At 46.8% G+C, this 19,378-nt stretch overlaps 3 protein-coding genes across 3 annotated transcripts in view; all 3 read right to left on the reverse strand.

Moving 5' to 3' along the window:
- Positions 1-11,059, reverse strand: part of LOC118420093 — a 30,764-nt gene extending 19,705 nt beyond the window's left edge. Inside the window, exons 1-18 of the mRNA XM_035826796.1 lie at positions 10,630-11,059; positions 9,951-10,394; positions 8,951-9,439; positions 8,615-8,801; positions 8,057-8,258; positions 7,773-7,929; positions 7,468-7,559; positions 7,022-7,147; positions 6,506-6,679; positions 6,026-6,157; positions 5,594-5,702; positions 5,402-5,475; positions 4,929-5,189; positions 4,552-4,788; positions 3,641-3,791; positions 1,114-1,236; positions 663-829; positions 293-416 (exon numbers count right to left, since the gene is read on the reverse strand). Of these exons, the coding sequence (XP_035682689.1) occupies positions 293-416; positions 663-829; positions 1,114-1,236; positions 3,641-3,791; positions 4,552-4,788; positions 4,929-5,189; positions 5,402-5,475; positions 5,594-5,702; positions 6,026-6,157; positions 6,506-6,679; positions 7,022-7,147; positions 7,468-7,559; positions 7,773-7,929; positions 8,057-8,258; positions 8,615-8,801; positions 8,951-9,439; positions 9,951-10,394; positions 10,630-11,059 (3,679 nt within the window). The remainder of the gene's footprint in view (positions 1-292; positions 417-662; positions 830-1,113; positions 1,237-3,640; positions 3,792-4,551; positions 4,789-4,928; positions 5,190-5,401; positions 5,476-5,593; positions 5,703-6,025; positions 6,158-6,505; positions 6,680-7,021; positions 7,148-7,467; positions 7,560-7,772; positions 7,930-8,056; positions 8,259-8,614; positions 8,802-8,950; positions 9,440-9,950; positions 10,395-10,629) is intronic.
- Positions 11,045-16,301, reverse strand: LOC118419049 (cubilin-like). Its single transcript, XM_035825282.1, has 8 exons — positions 15,913-16,301; positions 15,513-15,713; positions 15,063-15,275; positions 14,440-14,853; positions 13,770-13,958; positions 12,450-12,662; positions 11,737-12,162; positions 11,045-11,313 (listed from the first exon to the last, which is right to left on the reverse strand). The coding sequence occupies exons 1-8, from the start codon at positions 16,115-16,117 to the stop codon at positions 11,201-11,203; spliced, it is 1,974 nt and encodes a 657-aa protein (XP_035681175.1). The 5' UTR covers positions 16,118-16,301; the 3' UTR covers positions 11,045-11,200.
- LOC118420094 overlaps positions 16,301-19,378 on the reverse strand; it is a 39,905-nt gene continuing 36,827 nt past the window's right edge. The window contains exons 37-40 of the mRNA XM_035826797.1: positions 19,020-19,315; positions 18,496-18,711; positions 17,525-17,740; positions 16,301-16,847 (exon numbers count right to left, since the gene is read on the reverse strand). Of these exons, the coding sequence (XP_035682690.1) occupies positions 16,750-16,847; positions 17,525-17,740; positions 18,496-18,711; positions 19,020-19,315 (826 nt within the window). The 3' untranslated portion in view covers positions 16,301-16,749. The remainder of the gene's footprint in view (positions 16,848-17,524; positions 17,741-18,495; positions 18,712-19,019; positions 19,316-19,378) is intronic.

Here is a 19,378-nt window from a genome sequence, read left to right on the forward strand (position 1 = left end):
TGATAATTACCTGGTGTAGGGGGCTCCAGCAGGATGATAATTACCTGGTGTAGGGGGCTCCAGCGGGATGATAATTACCTGGTGTAGGGGGCTCCAGCGGGATGATAATTACCTGGTGTAGGGGGCTCCAGTGTGATGACTGTGTGTGATAATTACCTGGTGTAGGGGGCTCCAGTGTGATGACTGTGTGTGATAATTACCTGGTGTAGGGGGCTCCAGTGTGATGACTGTGTGTGATAATTACCTGGTCTAGGGGCTCCAGTGGGATGACTGCGTGTGTTTATCACCTTACCTGGTGTAGGGGGCTCCAGTGGGATAACTGCGCGCTCTGCGTGGTAGAACGTGAAGCCGGAGCTGAATGTCGCCAGGCGGTTGCAGTAGCAGTGGGACCGTGCGGTGGTCGTCAGTGGGCCAGCCTGGGGAACAAATAGTGTGATACTTTATGTAATATGTTTACATATTTGATAGCTTTGGTGATGATTCTTTATGAAGCTAAAAAAAGGCAACAGTATCAGAAATGCAATGTTGCAAGGAAAGTGAAATATACATAATTACACATTAATTATCACGCGGAGGATATACGTTATGATATAGTCACGTATGCTGCAATGTTACTGACAAAAATAGAACGTATAAATAATCCATAACATTTCATCGCTTACACGACAATCGTCTGACGCCCAACGATGAGATGTTTCATTGAATGAGAGACAGTTTGTTGTGAAGAGCGTTATCTTGTAGTTCAGGGTGAAGTTGACATGACTGTATTCTTCCGCACTCACATCAGGTGAAGTTGTCACATTCCCGGCATAAGGAACATGCTCAACGCCTGGATGGACGAAGTGATGTCAGATTCAAATCATTGTAAAGGACAGTTCCCCTAGAATGCCATGGTGATTGATATGCCATTTACATTTCGAACCCCTTCATCAAAAGGGACGTCCACTCGTTTCGTTAAGTAGCCTAGATTACATCATTCACTAGATACATATGTCATCTTTACATATGGCACAAGTACAAGACCAAACCCGTTAAATGCTATCAAAAGCGCAACCATAAACACGATATTAAAATTCTCTATTATAATCATAGAATCATAGCAGAGCCACTAACCGACTGTAAATTCACCAGGTCCACCAACTGCCGTGACGTCATCGGGCGGAACAAACCACGTGTATCTGTCCTGTCTCAACACAGTTGTTTCATCGAATGCGACCGAATACGGTGTGTTTTCCGCTACAGAAAATACAGATGATAATGACGTTAGTTACCTCTATTACTCAGTATGTAAATGAGCTAATTATAATGACTTTTCCGAGCTGATACAAGATTGACAGAAGAATAACTGTGAACATGAATGTAATACATCTGATGCGAGAGGGGTTTGATTTGCATCAAATAGGCTGTTACACTGTATGAGCAATGATGAATATGATTGGACACGTTGTGAGTTGTGCTGTTCGCTGTGTGATTATCTGCGTTGGCATATATCTGTTGTAAGACTGTATGACTTGTTATATGTCTGCTTTGAGATTGTAATGCATCTGCTGTTGAATTGTTTACGTTGTGATATATATGCTGTGATACTGTATGCGTGGAGTGGAAAGAGTTGAAGAAAGACTGAATGCAGCTGCAGAGTGTCTACGACCACTGCAGCAACAGGACACAGTGGACTACTACTAGTGTATGAGTTGTAGTATATCTGCTGTGAGATCGTTGAGTTGTAATGTAATTGCTGTACAATCGTCTGGGGTGCAATACATTTCCTATGAGTTGCAATATCTCTGTTTTGTGAATCTATAACCTGTAAAGTATCTGCTGTTAAAATGTTGATATATCACGGAGTTGTAATATACACGTATATGCTGAGGGATTGTATAAGCTGTAATGAGACTGTCTTTTGATGGGAGATTGTATCTCGATGGGTTGATTTGGGGTCGATTGCTTGTGGTTTAAGGAAAAAGCGACGTATGTTTGGCCCCTCTAGGAGCTTTCACTCGGACTACAGGTTTGTTTTTTTTTCGAAATATTCCATGATATCTATTATGCGGGTATCTTTGGCAGAGATGCACATAATGCAATGCGAATTATGTAAATCGGGATCTAATTTGCAAATCTACTGAAAAATCTATATTTGCGGTGTTTCCTATTTTAGGATTCTACTACATCTAACGTAATGCTTATCTTATTTTTTATTGTGTTTATTATTTTAAAATTTAATCTTGTTTGCATCCTGTTACATGCTGTGCTTGCTATTCTCCGGTTATCGTTGTTCATGGGGTTTACATGCATGGGTTTTCATGCATGTGTGCATGGGTTTACATGAGTTTACATGCATGTGTGCCCAGCATATCAGCGACATCGAAATGTATACCTCCATAGAGCTGACAGATAAACCCCCTGCGATGGCTGCAGCGTCTCGGATCCCAGGAGGACCCAGTGCCCCAAAACGCAGCACAACCCCCCGCATCGCCGCGGTTATGCCAGTTGGAGAAGCCGGATGACGTCAGGGTTTGGCCATCTTCAAACACCCACCGACCATCTCTGTTCACGTCAGTCAACCCCAGCCACCTTCCCCTAACTACCGGCTGCAGACCGGCGAGGTACGCGTTGGTCGCGCTGTCCTTCGGCATGGCTAAAATCCCGCCGTCTGCCGCACAAGCCTGGCTAGCATCGGTACGCGTCTTCTCTTCCGTAAAGCTCTTGTAGCAAACCTCATTAAACCTTATGTAATCTATTATTGGACAACCTGTTGAACAAAATCACGGATTCCGTACTATATTAATCTGCACATATTCATAAATTATGTCTCACTCAATAGTAATTGGGGTCTTCCTTTGTTTGTCCATGCTTAAACTCCCACGACTCAACTAAGCTGTGCATCTAAATGTGACGTTCCAGCTGGGGAATTTTTGTAGTTTCACGAAAGTGCGATGTTCCAAAGTGTTGAAAAGAGGCAAACCTGTTTGGGGAAGCGTGGTGTTGCTAAGTGTGCGAAAATGAGATACTAAAGTAGCCTGCAGCTGGTCAAGGAATTGTGATGTTTTAGTTGGGAATTTTGTGCAGTTTACCATCAGTGGATGAGATAAAGACAGAAGGGAAAATCATGTGTTTATGTGTGCGACAAATGGACAGCCCTTGCCGGCGAAGGGTAATGTTCCTGACTATGTGAAAGAGGAGACATTGCGCAGAAATGGTGATGTTCCTAATTATCTGAGAAAAGCAGAGAGAGAAGAAATGGTGTTGTTCCTAACTGTGTAAGAAAAACGGACCTTGTGGCGAAATTGTGATTTTCCTAATTATCTGAGAAAAGCAGACATTGCGCAGAAATGGAGATGTTCCTAACTATGTGAGAAAAGCACACCTTGCGCAGAAATGGTGATGTTCCTAACTATATGAGAAATGCAGACCTTGCGTAGAAATGGTTATGTTCCTAACTATATGAGAAAAGCAGACCTTGCGCAGAAATGGAGATGTTCCTTACTATATGAGAAAAGCAGACATTGCGAAGAAATGGTGATGTTCCTAACTATGTGAGAAAGGCAGACCTTGCACAGAAATGCTGTTGTTCCTAACTATATGAGAAAAGCAGACCTTGCGCAGAAATGGTGATGTTCCTAACTATGTGAGAAAAGCAGACCTTGCGTAGAAATGGTGATGTTCCTGTCAAATTCCTCTCGGGATGGAAGCTTGGCTCGTCTCAGGTACAGCCGGACAGGCACGTCACGTGACAGCTCCGACAGCGAGATGTGAAGAGAGCTGCCTGGCTCCGTCACGTTAAAGGAGTGAACCTGAAAACCAGAAGCAAACATGGCAAATATGAACAACAGAATCATAGGCAATCATGAACTGTCTGTCTCCGTCAAGGTAACACTATTCAGATCTTTTTTTTTTTTTGTAAATCTGAGACTTTGTGAAATGTTGCCAATTAATTATAAGAAAATTCACCAAATTTAGTGGTTCCAGCGTAAGCCGTTAAAGGTCATGAAATTCGGCGCGGGCATCAACTCCCCTCAAACCGTAACGGAACGAAAGGAATGGACCTAAAATAGAACACGGACAACAGTACCAATTAAAGGAGTGATCCTGACATTAAAACCGTATTTAGACACGAGTTACAGAAGTTATCCATGCCTAGCTCTCTCATGTTAAGTGAGTGGATCTGATATAAGAAAAATGTAGTTAAATACGGACTACAGAAACAAATTTATCCATGGCAAACAACGGCAATATCACCGTCTAATGCAATCTCCGAGAAAAAGTGAATAAAACACAAATACCCATACAGCTTCGAAAGGCTATGGGATGAATTTTACTTTCTTGTATATGTACACGTAACACGGTGCCCTGACTGTCTTCAAGCAATATATAACATGCTATATAACATATAACATGAACTCAGAGCCATAGGTATCCATGTAAAGCATGTCGTGGTTCATACGATTCAGGATTTAAGAAATGACTTGCATCAGTATCCAATGTTCATTGTCTAATCACCAAATGCTCCGTCAATTTGAACTACATCATCTGAATAATAACACAGGTACCGACCTGCATGGCGTACTTCCACGGAGGCTCAGTTGTGCCCGGATGTTCCACAACAGGAAACTGCTCCAGCCGTTCACTAACAGCCTCGATGGGAGCATTTCCACTTCCGGTCTGCAGCGGTCCCGAGTTTCCGGTCTGCAGCGGTCCCGAGTCAGTAAAGAGCCTCAGCCTGCTCACAGTGGACTGGACTTTCTCCGAGTCGCCTGCATCGGCGTACAGCCGGCTTCTTGTGAGCAGATTCTGTGAGAACAGTCATCCGAGTTAAGTGTAAGTGCATGCAAAAATCTAATTCCATGTGAAATATTGACATGAAGAAGATGTGTCTATCTGCTAATGTTACTGCATGATCCCAAAAGATCATCAGATCGTTAGACAGTTACCATTGCTCCGATCGAATGGATCGCAGAGTTAGCTTCGCCGATCAGCGCGGTTATATTCCGTACAGCCACGAAGCTCGATGATTGGTTGTTGGTTCTGAAGACAAGTGGCATGGTTGGCTGGAGGAGACGATATTTGCCAAGCGTGATCGTGGATCCCGTCATACTGTAGGACGTCGCTGCTTCATCCGGGGTCTTGCGGGACAGGATTGCCTCAGACAGACCTTCAGCCGCGCCGATCGCCGACATGGTGGCTTGTTGGAGCTGGGATTTGGTTAGAGCGTGTAAAATAAGCAGGTGACGTAATTTGAGGGAAGTACTGATCATCTTCAAAAGTAACAAGTCGCCCAGTACATAAACATGGGCCGTTTTAAAATACTACATTCAAAGTTTGGTACACACTACAACTGTTAATGTAGGTGGTCATGCTCTTGAGGTAATAGTGCGGTCTTTATTATGAAGAGTGATGTATGTACCTCTTGCCGATGTGCAGACGTTGAGTTGCTGACGTTAGACAATACTAACGATGACGAAATGATGTTTGCCGCAGCTGTGCATAGAAAAAAGAAGAATTTCTTTATCTGACAATGAATTAAATCAACGACACATTACACCTGAAGAAAATGTACTGAAGAAGTGAAAATATACTTTAGGTCATTTAAGTTTACCGATAAAGACACTTCTGGCCGCCTCCTCCAGTCGCTCTGGTCCGAGAATCTCCTTGGGCTGGCTGCTGAAGTACGTCACTACTCTCATCATCATCTCAACTACGTCAGCCTGCAAAGGAGCGAGTCGACTAAACGTTAGCTTACTAGGTAGTGTTCAGGTGTCAATAGTGTGACAATGGATATACAATTCGATATTCAAGCTTCGTTACAGATCTTGGTGATCTTGACCACCACCACATCACATCACGACATCATTGAATACGTATGTTACATCATAACATACGTATTCATTAGAAATTTATAGCAACCATTTGTCTAAATTTCTGACCAACAAAAACGTGACACATTATGAGACATTGTCCGGTACTAAGATTTACCGCAGCATAGCAATAACTTAAAGCACTGGTAACATTTTCAGGGAAGTACCTGTACCTGTACTTCAGCTGTTATCTGGTCTGCGGCAGCTGTTAGAACCGTAATCACTGTGCTCAGCTGCCTGTAACCTTCCAACGTCTGCATCTGTTCAGCGATCATCTGCACCTTTCTAGTCATGGTTCTCCGCGCCTACAGGAACGCAGAGCGAAACTGTAAACTTTCATTTACACGTGTATTATTCATACCATAGTCGGAAAACGTAATGGAGGACATGGAATGACACTTTTCAATCAGGATAAAAGTTTTCTAGTCTACAATTTCGAAGCAAAGTAGATTTGGTCTCAGTTCAGGCGTATCATTGGTCTAAGTCCTTTCAAACGGCCTTCTACAGCAAACATGCCATTTTCTAATCTAACATATTTTATCAGATTATTCTTATTCTATGCATATCATTAGTTTCTGCCATGACAAAAGGTCGTCTGCAGCAAAGTCATCCTTACAGCGTCAATTACAATTTTCAAGAGCAGGACCCCGTACCTCCGAAGCTGTGTTTTTCCTGTGCTGAGGAAAGGTGTCTGCATTGAGGATGGAGCTGACACGATGCACAATGTTCAGGAGTCCTCTCGTGTCACCGCTGCCTATCAGCCTGTCCAGGGTGCTGCTCAAGTTTCCAAGTAGGAAGTAGGTCTCTTCTTCACTTGGCAACGGAACCTTCGGCAAGAAGGCATCAGCTCATTACATGCATGCAAACGCAGCAAAGATATAGACATCATGGTAATCATCCTCGTTACGCAGTTTTAGATCGGATACTTTTCAAGGCACTCGTCTATTGCTCATGTAAATATTATATACCATGTGTAAAATAGATTAGTCACTTAGAACTCATGTACTAGTAGTTAAACTGTTCTGTGTGTATTGTATGTACAAGTTGCCAAACACTGTATCCTCTACAGTTGTCGTGCAATAAAGTTCTTCTTCTTCTGTAATTTGCCTATAGCCAGGAAACACTACAAAACCCATATACATTATTCACCGACACTAGAGTGTCTTTACCTGAACTGACATGGTGTTGGAGATAAGGACTGCCCCACGCGCGTCTGATACGTGAACTTCCAAGTCGCACGTGAAGTTTCTAGATGGCGACCCGACGGGCAGCTGCAATGCAGGCATTCGGCCATCCTGATGATGACATACAAATAAACGAAGGCCATCACAATGTGCAATACCTAGTTTTGTTTTCTTCTAGAAATTTTCATAGAAAATTGTATTGAAATGAAAGAAAGCAGTATTTATGGAGAATTTGGCCCTACATGGCTCGAATGTTGACTCGAAGTTAAAGGTTTGACACTAAGCTATCAACCTAGGATCCATAGCTAGATGACCTGCAACTGGCATACGTGCTACGCTTTTTACGCAGCCAGTGATTTGGTCAAAATGTGCTCTACGCTGGTATAAAAATGTGGCGTACGAATGTCTAAAAGGTTTTTATATCTTCTTACCGGCCAGCTGGATAAGAACTGCAGGGATCCGTCTGAAGAATCTGACTTTTGATAAAGTGAGTAGACCAATGGCGTGTTGGCATCACTGAATCCTGCAGAAGTAACACACAAAAGCGAGTAACAGATGTTAACTTAACAATCATTGGCAAGAATTTACACATACCGTACGTAACGCTTTTAAACGCTTCCAAACATTTAAAAACATGCTCATTACCCTTTACACCACAATTAACAGTCTGAGTCTTTTAAAAGTTCACTTCATCAAGTCGCACATAACTTAGAAACATAGCAAGCAGCTTACTTACCCTCGCATATGACTGAAAACTCCTCACTGACAGACATTGGTTGTATGACGCACGTACCGCTCTCGGGCGCGCTGTTCATGTTGAAGGCACACTCAGCAAATCCAGCTGCTTCTTCTGGAGCCGATACGTCCACGCGGATCCTGTATGATCCGGGGATCTGTAACAAAAGCGTTCTGTCATCAGACTAAAACAAAAGCGTTCTGTCAGCAGAGTACGTTGTTAACCCATTACAGTCGTGATGCAGATTAAAGCAGATTCATTCAGCCATGTTATTGCACACAGACCTTAAGTGAGTTGGCTTTCACGACCAGACTGGGGGAAGTACTGCTGGTGGAGAGAAGGCCGGTCCAGTCGCCCCCCTCCATCCCGGCCTCACGTGGGAGGTCTAACAGCGACCAGTGGTACGACGTGGAGGACGATGGACAGTTCCTGCATGCTGTCCGCAGCACCAGCCGCTCGGACGGGTTAGCTGTCTGGCTGCAGCCTCTATGTATGTCGGAAAATACAATAGATAAGGAAAGCTGTAACAGTAGTCTCATATTGAAAGGGTATACATTTATTAGATTAGACGGTTTTGAACACTTGCGAAAGAGGTCTCTAAACTATAGTATCAATTGTCCTTTACAATATTGATTTAAGAAGTGCAGAATAATGACAAACTACTGACAAATGCACTATAACTACCTACCTACGTACCTAGTCCCTTGACCTCCAGGTCGTTGGGGGGAGGGGGGCAAGGTAGCCATGTCTGTGTCACTATATAACTTTATCAAACATATAGCATATAAATAACATATAAATGTTGGGTAGTCGCCTAAGGTTTTGTTGGAAGCAGGATTTACATGATTTCCACTTCCAGCACTGTTCCATTCCTTAGTTCCACTCTCTGCTGGAAAGGTGAGGCTGTTTGTCGGCCGAAACTTGCTGACACAGAAATGTTTAAGGTGTTGTCGGAGGCTGGTAACGATGACGGGGGGACCGTGTACTGCGGCTGGCGCCCTCCGTCCGGGAATATGCTGCAGTGGCGACCTTTGGGAAATAAATATAGCTTCAAAATTTCATCATTCTTCAATCTTACTTCGATATTGTCAGTAGAATGAACGGGACATGCTGCATAGAGAAATCGCAGAAATGTTGTTACAGAAAATCTGATGTAACTAACTAATGTTCAAACTAACCGTTTTCTTCCAAGCAGCTCCAGGTGAAGTTCAAATCGGCCGAGTCTGTTACAATCCCGTTGGGGTCGTAAGAATCAGTCGCGCTGAGCACTAAGTCTTCCAGCCGGCTCACAGCTCTGGCGGACCCGCCCGTGATGGACGTCACTAGCGGGGAGAGGACTATCTCCACCCACCGGGCTTCAACTAGAGAATTCCTGGCACCTGTTCTCTCAACCACAACAGTCGCGTTCAGATCTAGTCTGACCAGTCCGGGATGCAGGGTGTTTTTGGGTATGAATATTTCCTGGTAGTTTGACGGCACACTGACATCTGTCCACTGAAGCAAGCCGTCAATATAGGAATAAACCATCCACTGAAACTCGACAGAGTATGTCTCATTACATGTGACGTCAGTAATAGCCTGAATGGTAAAGGGCACCGGCCTCTCCACCGGTAAGGCCTGGTCCATGGTCGGTCCTCCTCCAGCAAGACTGATATCTGGATAACATTCTGCACAGGTCAGGGATAAAAGAAAGTTTGGTCAATGACGAAGACAATGACTTATGATAGTAAATGTCTTAGTAATGTAATATAGTCGTAGCGTGAATATCAGAGCCAAATGTTATTGTATAAACTGTTTGTTTTAACCTTCCCAGTGATGACATTTGTAAATAAGTCTGTTAATGATGAGATTATATATGCACATATACAAATAGTTTTAACTATCTTTTAATCCATCTATAATTGTTTTAAGCTCGTCAATTCAGCCCTAGGGCTGCCTTCAGAAGCTTGTACTTGTACTTTTAATTGTTTTGAATGAATAAACCAGTCATCATCAAATCTCAGTCATGACCCTACTTTTCTGTACAGCTGCAAGCACTGAATAAAACCATGATAATCATGATGATGATTTAGATGATTATGATGTTAAGACTGTATCGGAGAATGATACGTTTCATAATAGTAAGCATGTTTACACCTTCGGAAGCACCATGTCCGCCCATTACAAATGTTATCATACCCGGGATAGTCGTTGACACTGTCCTGGTCGTGATATCCGCTTCAAACCCTCTGAATTCCAAAGAGTTATCGGATCTGAAGACGACGAGCAAATATCCAGCCGTGGAGTTCACCACTCCCGGTCCGTCGGTGCCACAGAATTTCCCCAGCAGCTGCGATGATGTGCCAGGTCCATCGTAAATAGCCACGTAGTCGTCCGAACACGCCGAGCTGTTCTCCAAGCTGAACTGTGTAAAGTTAAGCGAGATTTGTCCCGTTTCGCCCGCGCCGATGAGCCAGCTGCACGCGCTGCTTGCTGGGTAGCTGCCTCCGCCGTGACGCGGGCTCAGTATTTGCCCAATACTGCTCTCATTCCCGGAAATGACGTACATAGTTGCCTCACTTCCGCACTGAAAACTCCTAGCGTTGGACAGGAAGGATGATCGGTAAGGGTTGTGGTCTTCATCTGCAAAAACAAAACCGGTTTTAGTGCCACCTGTTCCGTGAGAGAATCTTAGCAACACAGACAAACAGTGATATTGATATTATGCTGGTTGGTCTTTTAGAGGGAATATCAATTTTCATAAACAACTTAGATAAACAAATAGATACGTTTAATGAATAGGGTTAATTAGTAAATTAACAAATAACATCCTTTAGATAGGATATTCAATTGACAATGGAGCAAATAAGTGTATTACCGATGATTTCGTAGACTTCATTTGCATACCCCCCGCCCTCCCCGTCGGCCTGGCAACCCGATGACGCCCCGTACATCCGGTAGGTGTCCTGCGCGGTGGCAGTGGAAGCGCACCAGCCGCCGTTCTGCAGCGCGAACACGCTGTAGCCCAAGTCTCGCGAGACGGAATAGCACTTCTGCAGCGGCTCCTGCCGGCTCTGGTAGGAGTCGGACAGGAGCGGGTCTGTCCCCTCTAGCGGCTGGATGGCTCGGGAGGCTCGGTCAGTCCAGCAGCCCAGCGGCCGGACCCAAGCTGTGTGGAACATGGCACAGTGGTTATTACAGGGGACCCAACCTACAGGTAACATGGCACAGTGGTTCTTACAGGGGACCCAACCTACAGGTAACATGGCACAGTGGTTCTTACAGGGGACCCAACCTACAGGTAACATGGCACAGTGGTTATTAAAGGAGACCCAACCTACAGGTAACATGGGCACAGTGGTTATTACAGGGGACCCAACCTACAGGTAACATGGGCACAGTGGTTATTACAGGGGACCCAACCTACAGGTAACAGGGCACAGTGGTTATTACAGAGATATAAGGGATAGGTAGGAGTCGGACAGGAGCGGGTCTGTTCCTTCTAGCGGCTGGATGGCTCGGGAGGCTCGGTCAGTCCAGCAGCCCAGCGGCCGGACCCAAGCTGTGTGGAACATGGGCACAGTGGTTATTACAGGAGATCGAACCTACAGGTAACATGGGCACAGTGGTTATTACAGGGGACCCAGCCTATACAGGTAACAGGGCACAGTGGTTATTACAGGGGACCCAACCTACAGGTAACATGGCACAGTGGTTATAACAGGGGACCCAACCTACAGGTAACAGGGCACAGTGGTTATTACAGAGATATAAGGGATAGGTAGGACTCGGACAGGAGCGGGTCTGTCCCCGGCTGTAGCGGCTGGATGGCCCGGGAGGCACGGTCTGTCCAGCAGCCCAGGGGCCGGACCCAAGCTGTGTGGAACATGGGCAGAGTGGGTATTTAGTGCGGGAGATATAACGGATATCTGAAAATGAACAAGTTGATGGAGACTAAGAAACCGTTTAACAACACAGGTCCTACCTGGAGCCCCGTAGAGCTGAATCTCTGCCACCCACGGCTCGCTCCCGCCCGCCACTCCGGTCACTGTAAACCGCCAGTAGCGACCCCTGGCGAAGAAGCCATCAAATATTTCCGCCGCAGCATCCTGGGTAAAAGTGAGGTTGGCGGCGACCGTGTAGTCCTGGCCAGTTTCGGACGACTCCAGGGTGAAGGAAGTGACGTAATGAGCCCCATCACCAGAGTTGACTACCCGGATGTAGTAGACCCAGTAGGGCTGCCGCAGATCGTACAGGACGGAGCCGAGGTTCCCGTCGGTGGGAGAGGGGGCCCAGTAGGTAGCTGCGTTACCGTCCAGGGTGTTGGGGGCGCTGTTGGCACTAACCAGCGGTGCGCCGGACGACTCCACGATATCAGGTCCCATTTCAGTTATAAATCCCGCATCAAGCTCTGTCATGACATACAAGCGTTGTAGTTTACGTTTTTGTTTTATAATAATTCCTTTCTTTCCATTGTTTTAGCAACTCCTTTTAAAAAGGCTAATGGAAGACAATCTACAAAAGCATCGTGTAAACATCAGTTGTGTTTCCCAGAGATTTTGATCTGCAATTATTGTATGATGCCTATGGAATTTGTACAGTTATTTATTTCTTCGTAGGAAATGTTATTTTGGGATATCACCTCACCTCACGATATATGACGAGCAAATACGGAAACGTATGAATCAATCTAGATACCTGTTGGAGGGAACACCTGCACCTCACACAGCTGTAGACTCCGCTCAGCGCGAAGCTGCACAGTGACGTAACGCCCTACAATGGCGAGGCCGCAGTCCAGCTCCAGTGTTTCCCTGTTGTCCTGCTCGTCTGAAAAGGTGGCTCCACAAAGAGCGTTTTCCTGGACGTCTCGGCTGCTTCCCACGCGAACCTCTGCGGCCTGCAAAGTCCCATCTTACAAAGGGAGATGGAGAAGTATCATCAGTAGGGAGCCTTGGCTGCTTACAGTCACCTTGTTCGGGCACAACTTGTACAGTCAAACCTGCCCAAGTCGACCACCCGGGGGACCGGAAAAAAACGGTCGATTTGGACAGGTGGTCGCTGAGAAGAGTATCGACTCAAAACATGCCCGATGCGAAGTATAAATGGTTTCCGTTGTGTTTAATGGCAAATAGCAAGCACACTGCACGCACGCAAAGAAGCAAGGTCTTTTATGTCAAATACAACACGAACACTGTAAATTGTAAATGTAACCCCAAGCTTTTATCGAGCTTTTATACGATACAGTGTTTTAAAGCTCAAGTATTTGTACATTAACGTTTTAGACAGTAAGGGAACTTTGGTGCTATCAAGCCTTTATGCGTCGCTATGTTCTTGATCTGAAATAACTACGGTGCACCTTCCGAATTCGATGCCCGGTACGTCCCGATAGCGTACTTACCCACGGGTGAATGTACAGTACAGTTGGACAAAAGCACTCACACGTACAGATCTTTCTTTAGGTATGAGCTACACAAATCTTTCTTTAAAAAGTATGAGGCTATATACGTTTCAGCATTCGTTCACTTTATTATGATATGATTTTTTTTTAAACTTCTATAACGTTAACAACTAAATTCGGATTTTCTTACAACGATTTCGGCACAAAATCGCGCTAGTTATAATCAAAAATCGATGAAAACCTCAATTTTGAAAATGATGCGGTCGTTATGGGTCCCAATTTGGGCCGGTCGCGGTCGCGTTGGCCAGGTGGTCGTTGAGAAAGGGTCGCTTAATGCTTAAGTCAATGGAGAAAAAATCGGGACCGAGAAAAAGCGGTCGAAATGGCCAGGTGGTCGCTGAGAAGAGGTGGTCGCTCGGGCAGGTTTGACTGTATTTATTTCGTAAACAAAAAGGCAAAATAATAGGCACGAAACACTTTTCGCCTTGAAATCACTGATACGATTTCATGCCAACGAGCAACAGTTATCAATGCACGGCAAACTTGTGTGCAGAAGTTATAGTCCAGTTAAAATGAACCGTTCTGAATTTTTAGGGCAAAGTGAAATTATTGCAACTCACCTGAACTTCCAAACAAGCGGACTTTCTGCACTAGGTAGTCCCCACCCAGGTCCACTCGCCACCAGGGCTGGGCCATGATGGTCGTCTCTGCGCAGGCGCCGTTCCCGACATGCCCGTCCACCGCAAGCCCGGCTGACAGCGCCACTCGGGTCGTGCTCTGCTCAGCTGACCTGCTCAGGGCGAGGTTTCCTGTGGAAACAGTGGCGGGATCATTAACACGGGTCGCTCCTCAACCCACACGGGCCGCGCTCTGCTCAGCTGACTTCCTCAGCGCGAGGTTTCCAATGGATGCAGAGGCGCGGTCATTACGATGTCTGCTTTGGATGCTGTATTCAGCGCATTGGCTATGATTATACATTAGTTTGTATTTTGATCTAATGGGACTAACGTTCTCTGTGCCCAAGCGACATGACTTAAGATGCTGTAACGATGTTTCAATTGTAGGCACATAACTGTAGTAGCGTAACAGTGTTCTGCGTGACATAACTTAACAGCTTAGTATGAGTTTAAGGCTTAGCCTTAGATATTGGGGGCCTCAACAGCTTTCTTTGAAACCAGAAACATAAATAAAATTCTATCTTGTTTGCTACACATCAATCTACCAGATATCAATATCGGTACCTAACATTCTCGACACGTACAGTAGTGACGTCACATAAACTTGTCTTACGTGATTTCCCCACAGCGAATGTCGCGCCGAATGTTGCCACTTGGCGTCCTGACGTGACGAACCGGACAAACACGGTTCCCAGGCTGATCAGGGTGGGCGGCAGGGATCCGCCGCAGAACCGACCCAGCAGCGGGGCTTGCGAGTCCGCGCCATCGTGAACGGCCACGTGTCCGTCCGTGCACCCGGCACTATCGGGGAGGTCAAGGGTCGTGAAGGTGATGGTGACGAGGCCGCCATTTTGGGCAGAGATCAGCCAGCTGCAGTTGCTGTTGACCGAGTAGACCGAGTCCACGCCATTTTCACCTGCATCACCGTTCTGATTTGTTATGTTCCACGAGGCTGATAGAAGCCCGTATTCTCCGGAAATGACGTACGCAGATGTTTGTCCGCACTCATAGGCAGGAAGAGCGTCTTCTGAAAACAACACCGTTACAAATAAACGGTCAGGAAACACAACATGAGGCACAAACGACGCGATCAAGTACGATTTCAATCATTCCTAGTGGTCACGGATGGATGGATGGCAATGGAATTGTTATCTTGTTCAAAAGTTACCGCATGAATGGTAATGAACTTAATACCTTTTTCTAATTTTACGTAAGGGGTAGTAATAAACTAAGTACCTTGCTCTAAGAAAACTTCGACCTCACACAGCCTGAGGTGGTCGGCCCGGCCTTCTATCTGAACGGTGACGTAACGACCCAAGATGGCGTCTCCGCAAGAAATCTCGATGACGTTGTGGTTCAAGGGCGAATCCGTCCACTTGTCCCCGCACACGGCATTCTGGGACATGTCTGTACTAGCTCCGATGCGCACTTGGAAGTTGGTCATGTCTCCTGGAAAATAAGAACTTTTAGAGTCCGCTAAAGAATCCAGGTGGCAAAATAATAAATAGATATTCTCCCCTTTTTGGGCTTGAGCATAATTTTCATATGATAAAGTAATAGTGATGTAAGTAAGTTTCATTCTATGGTAATTTGGTAATTCTCCTATATTTACCGATTTTGCCGCTCCCTTAAGTGTACAGACTACTTACCGACAGTGCCGTTCCCGTTAGTGTACAGACTACTTACCGACAGTGCCGTTCCCGTTAGTGTATATCCGGACCTTCATGACGGCGTACGCCGCGCCCAGGTCCAGCCGCCACCAGGGCTCCTGCAGGTCTGTTGTTACTGCGCATGTCCGCACGTCCCCGTCCACGGCGTTCTCGGGACCGTGGCTCGCGCTCAGGTCAGCCGCTTGGGAGGCCGACTTTCCCAGCGCGATGTTCTCGCCTGCAGTAAAAATGTTCAGACCTCAATTCTAGATCCGGTTTCTAGATATCCTGTAGTTTCAATGTAAATATAGACCGATACGATTCCCAAGCGTCAGTACATTTGGACTATGGATTTCGATGTATAGCGAATGGTATATACTTTTTAGGCATTTTGATCTGTTGGGTTGCAGATGGATAGCAGGAGTAAGCAAACCTACCAGGCCTGAGAGCAATGAAGGTCGCCATGAAGCCGAGACTTTCCGTTTCTCCATCGGACACGAACTCCACAAACATCTGGCTTCCCGACGTGAGGACGGACTCCGCGGTTCCACAGAGGCGACCGAGGACAGGATAAGAAGGTGAAGGTCCATCGTAGACTACCACATAGTCTGACGTACAACCTTCACTGTCCTGTAGATCCATCAACACTATCCTGAGGACTATAACGCCGTTGTCTGAAGCTGTGAGAAGCCACCTGCAGGCGCTGCTGGGAGGATAGCTTCCCGTCCCGAAGTTGGGACTGGAGAGCGTGCCGGTCTCTGATTCCGTCACGAACAGCGTCGTCTCACCACAGGGCAGAGACGGGCTCACACCTGTGGGACGGGAAGGTACGGGTAGGGTTACACAGCGTCGTCTCACCACAGGCCAGGGACGGGCTCACACCTGTGGGACGGGAAGGTACGGGTAGGGTTACACAGCGTCGTCTCACCACAGGGCAGGGACGGGGTCACACCTGTGGGACGGGAAGGTACGGGTAGGGTTACACAGGGTCGTCTCACCACAGGGCAGGGACGGGCTCACACCTGTGGGACGGGAAGGTACGGGTAGGGTTACACAGCGTCGTCTCACCACAGGCCAGGGACGGGCTCACACCTGTGGGACGGGAAGGTACGGGTAGGGTTACACAGCGTCGTCTCACCACAGGGCAGGGACGGGGTCACACCTGTGGGACGGGAAGGTACGGGTAGGGTTACACAGCGTCGTCTCACCACAGGCCAGGGACGGGCTCACACCTGTGGGACGGGAAGGTACGGGTAGGGTTACACAGGGTCGTCTCACCACAGGGCAGGGACGGGGTCACACCTGTGGGACGGGAAGGTATGGGTAGGGTTACACAGCGTCGTCTCACCACAGGCCAGGGACGGGCTCACACCTGTGGGACGGGAAGGTACGGGTAGGGTTACACAGGGTCGTCTCACCACAGGGCAGGGACGGGGTCACACCTGTGGGACGGGAAGGTATGGGTAGGGTTACACAGGGTCGCCTCACCACAGGGCAGGGACGGGGTCACACCTGTGGGACGGGAAGTACGGGTAGGGTTACACAGGGTCGTCTCACCACAGGGCAGGGACGGGCTTACACCTGTTGGACGGGAAGGTATGGGTAGGGTTACACAGGGTCGCCTCACCACAGGGCAGGGACGGGGTCACACCTGTGGGACGGGAAGTACGGGTAGGGTTACACAGGGTCGTCTCGCAACAGGGCAGGGACGGGCTCACATCTATGTGGAGGTAAGGTGATGGGAGATAATTAGTGATAAGAACTGATTAACGGCTCAAATTATTCAAACATTTAACTTGGTTAGCAATTGAATTTAATGTGGTCATTGATAGTTATCTGGTTAACGATAGTAACCTGAGGTTTACTACAATAGTAAACTTGCATAAGCGTTTGAAGATATACTTGATAAGAGTTAATTCAGATAGAAAAAATCGTACAAAGTATTCATCACCTTAATAAAGCTTATTCACATGTGCTTGTTATCAAGTGCATAAATCTATGACCACATGTAAGACTGTGAAAAAACAAGTAAGTAACTTGATACGTGACCTGTTTCCGGGAATACTTCCACCTCGCAGAGCGACAGGCGGTCCGAAGTTTTGATGGTCTGCACGGAAACGTACTGCCCAGCTGTGCCTTCCCGGCAATGCAACTCTATCCTCTCTCCGCCAGAGGGCGTTCCCGTGTACATGCCTGCACATGCCTGGTTCTGTAGGAAGTTGGGCGAGTCGCCAACTCTCACCTGGAAATTCTCTAGTCTGTTCCCTGCACAAAATGCACAAGTTTTACAGTTTATATTTTCTCTTATTTGCGACGCCTGATGGGCGAGCCTAATAATATAGTGTGCGACCGTTTGCAAAGAATTCCAAAAACTGTACAGGAATGTCAGGAATGCCAAAGTCCGCGCGTGCGAAGTTGCATCATGCCGGACTGAACCATTACCTCCACAGGTAAGCTTTCCAGTCGCAGGGCACATACCGATATACGTGTGCACAGCAGGTTTTTCCGTATTCGCGCATGGCGATTTTTGACTTATCGCCGTGCGAAATTGAGAAAAGCCTAGGACTTCAGACGTACCAGAATTCTAGTTTGTAGTATGGTGGTCATGGAGATGTAAACATTTGAAACAGGGGATAAAAGATTTTTGAAATATGTTTCTCGGAAATGACCCTTGAGTCGTGGAAATCGCTTCCGGGTTCGTTCGTGGTTTGTGTCCAGGAGTTTGGAACGTTTGGTGGCCTTCTTCACCCTTGATATCTTTGTTTAAAAAATGCAAACCAAATGAAACAAGCATTGTTTGAGCTTAAATGATGTATAAAATGTGGGGTAATGAGATAGCGATGTCATAGCTACCTTATCCAATAACGTTATATTTTGGGTAGCGTTTGTATGTTCATGTGTGTGTGTTTGTAGAAGACCACTATAACTCGAGAACGCCCGGATGGATTGTATTGACATTCGGTATGTGGGTACGTTTCTCAACCACAGCAGTGTTGACGTCTACGGGATTGTGGCCTTACCACAGCAGCCTTGGCTGAGAATCCGCACAGATCCAACAGACGTGCTGTCCCCGAGGTTCACCAGCCACCAGGGCTCGGCGTCCCGCTCCGCGGCCGTGCAGGCGTCTCCTGCCGTGCCCAGGTACCCGTCCACCGCCTGCCCTGCGCCGCTGTCCCCGTCCGGCACCACCGAGCTGCTACTCTGGTTCGCAGGCTTGCCTACAGCCACGTTTCCTCCTGATGAGCATGAAAAGGATGATTGTCGGTTGATACACGGGTACAATATGACAACAATAGTAGGCGGTGAGTGATATAAACTCCCTGGTACAATTGACCAATTGCTGACGTCACGCATGCGTCTATAAAATCACGTGTTTGTAAAATTCACGATTTTTTTTTTGTTTTCAAGTGACAAGGGTCGTTTGAAATTTGTTCCGTGTGCATCTCAGTGTAGGAAGACAGCTTATCACTGTACTATATTACTACAGATTAATGTGAGGTTCCGTGATAGCGATTATGATCATTAATCGTGACCACGTGTTTACCGTAGCAGGTTTCCCGTGCCCTCCCCACATCGGCCTTGCTGAGCGCCGCGCCGTAAATCTGCAGGCAGGAAATCCTCCCTCCGAACGCGGACGGATCCCCGGAGCTGGAGCCGACTATCATGTCGCCCTGGGAGCACAGCTCTAACCGGCCGAAGTTTGATTTCGCCACAGGAGTGCCTTCGTGCCAGACCAGGGCGACCCCCGTGCTGTAGTTGTACGACGCTCCCACATAGTTCCAGCTATTGAGCGTCAAGACCGACGCTTCCAGGGTAAGGTTCAGAGACGATGATAGAAGTCTGCAAATAAAATAGAGATGTTATGCATATATGCTCTTCAATGTATATGCGCTCAAGCACAAT

The sequence above is a fragment of the Branchiostoma floridae genome, chromosome 7, assembly GCF_000003815.2.
Source record: "Branchiostoma floridae strain S238N-H82 chromosome 7, Bfl_VNyyK, whole genome shotgun sequence".
NCBI classification, from domain to species: Eukaryota; Metazoa; Chordata; class Leptocardii; order Amphioxiformes; family Branchiostomatidae; genus Branchiostoma; species Branchiostoma floridae.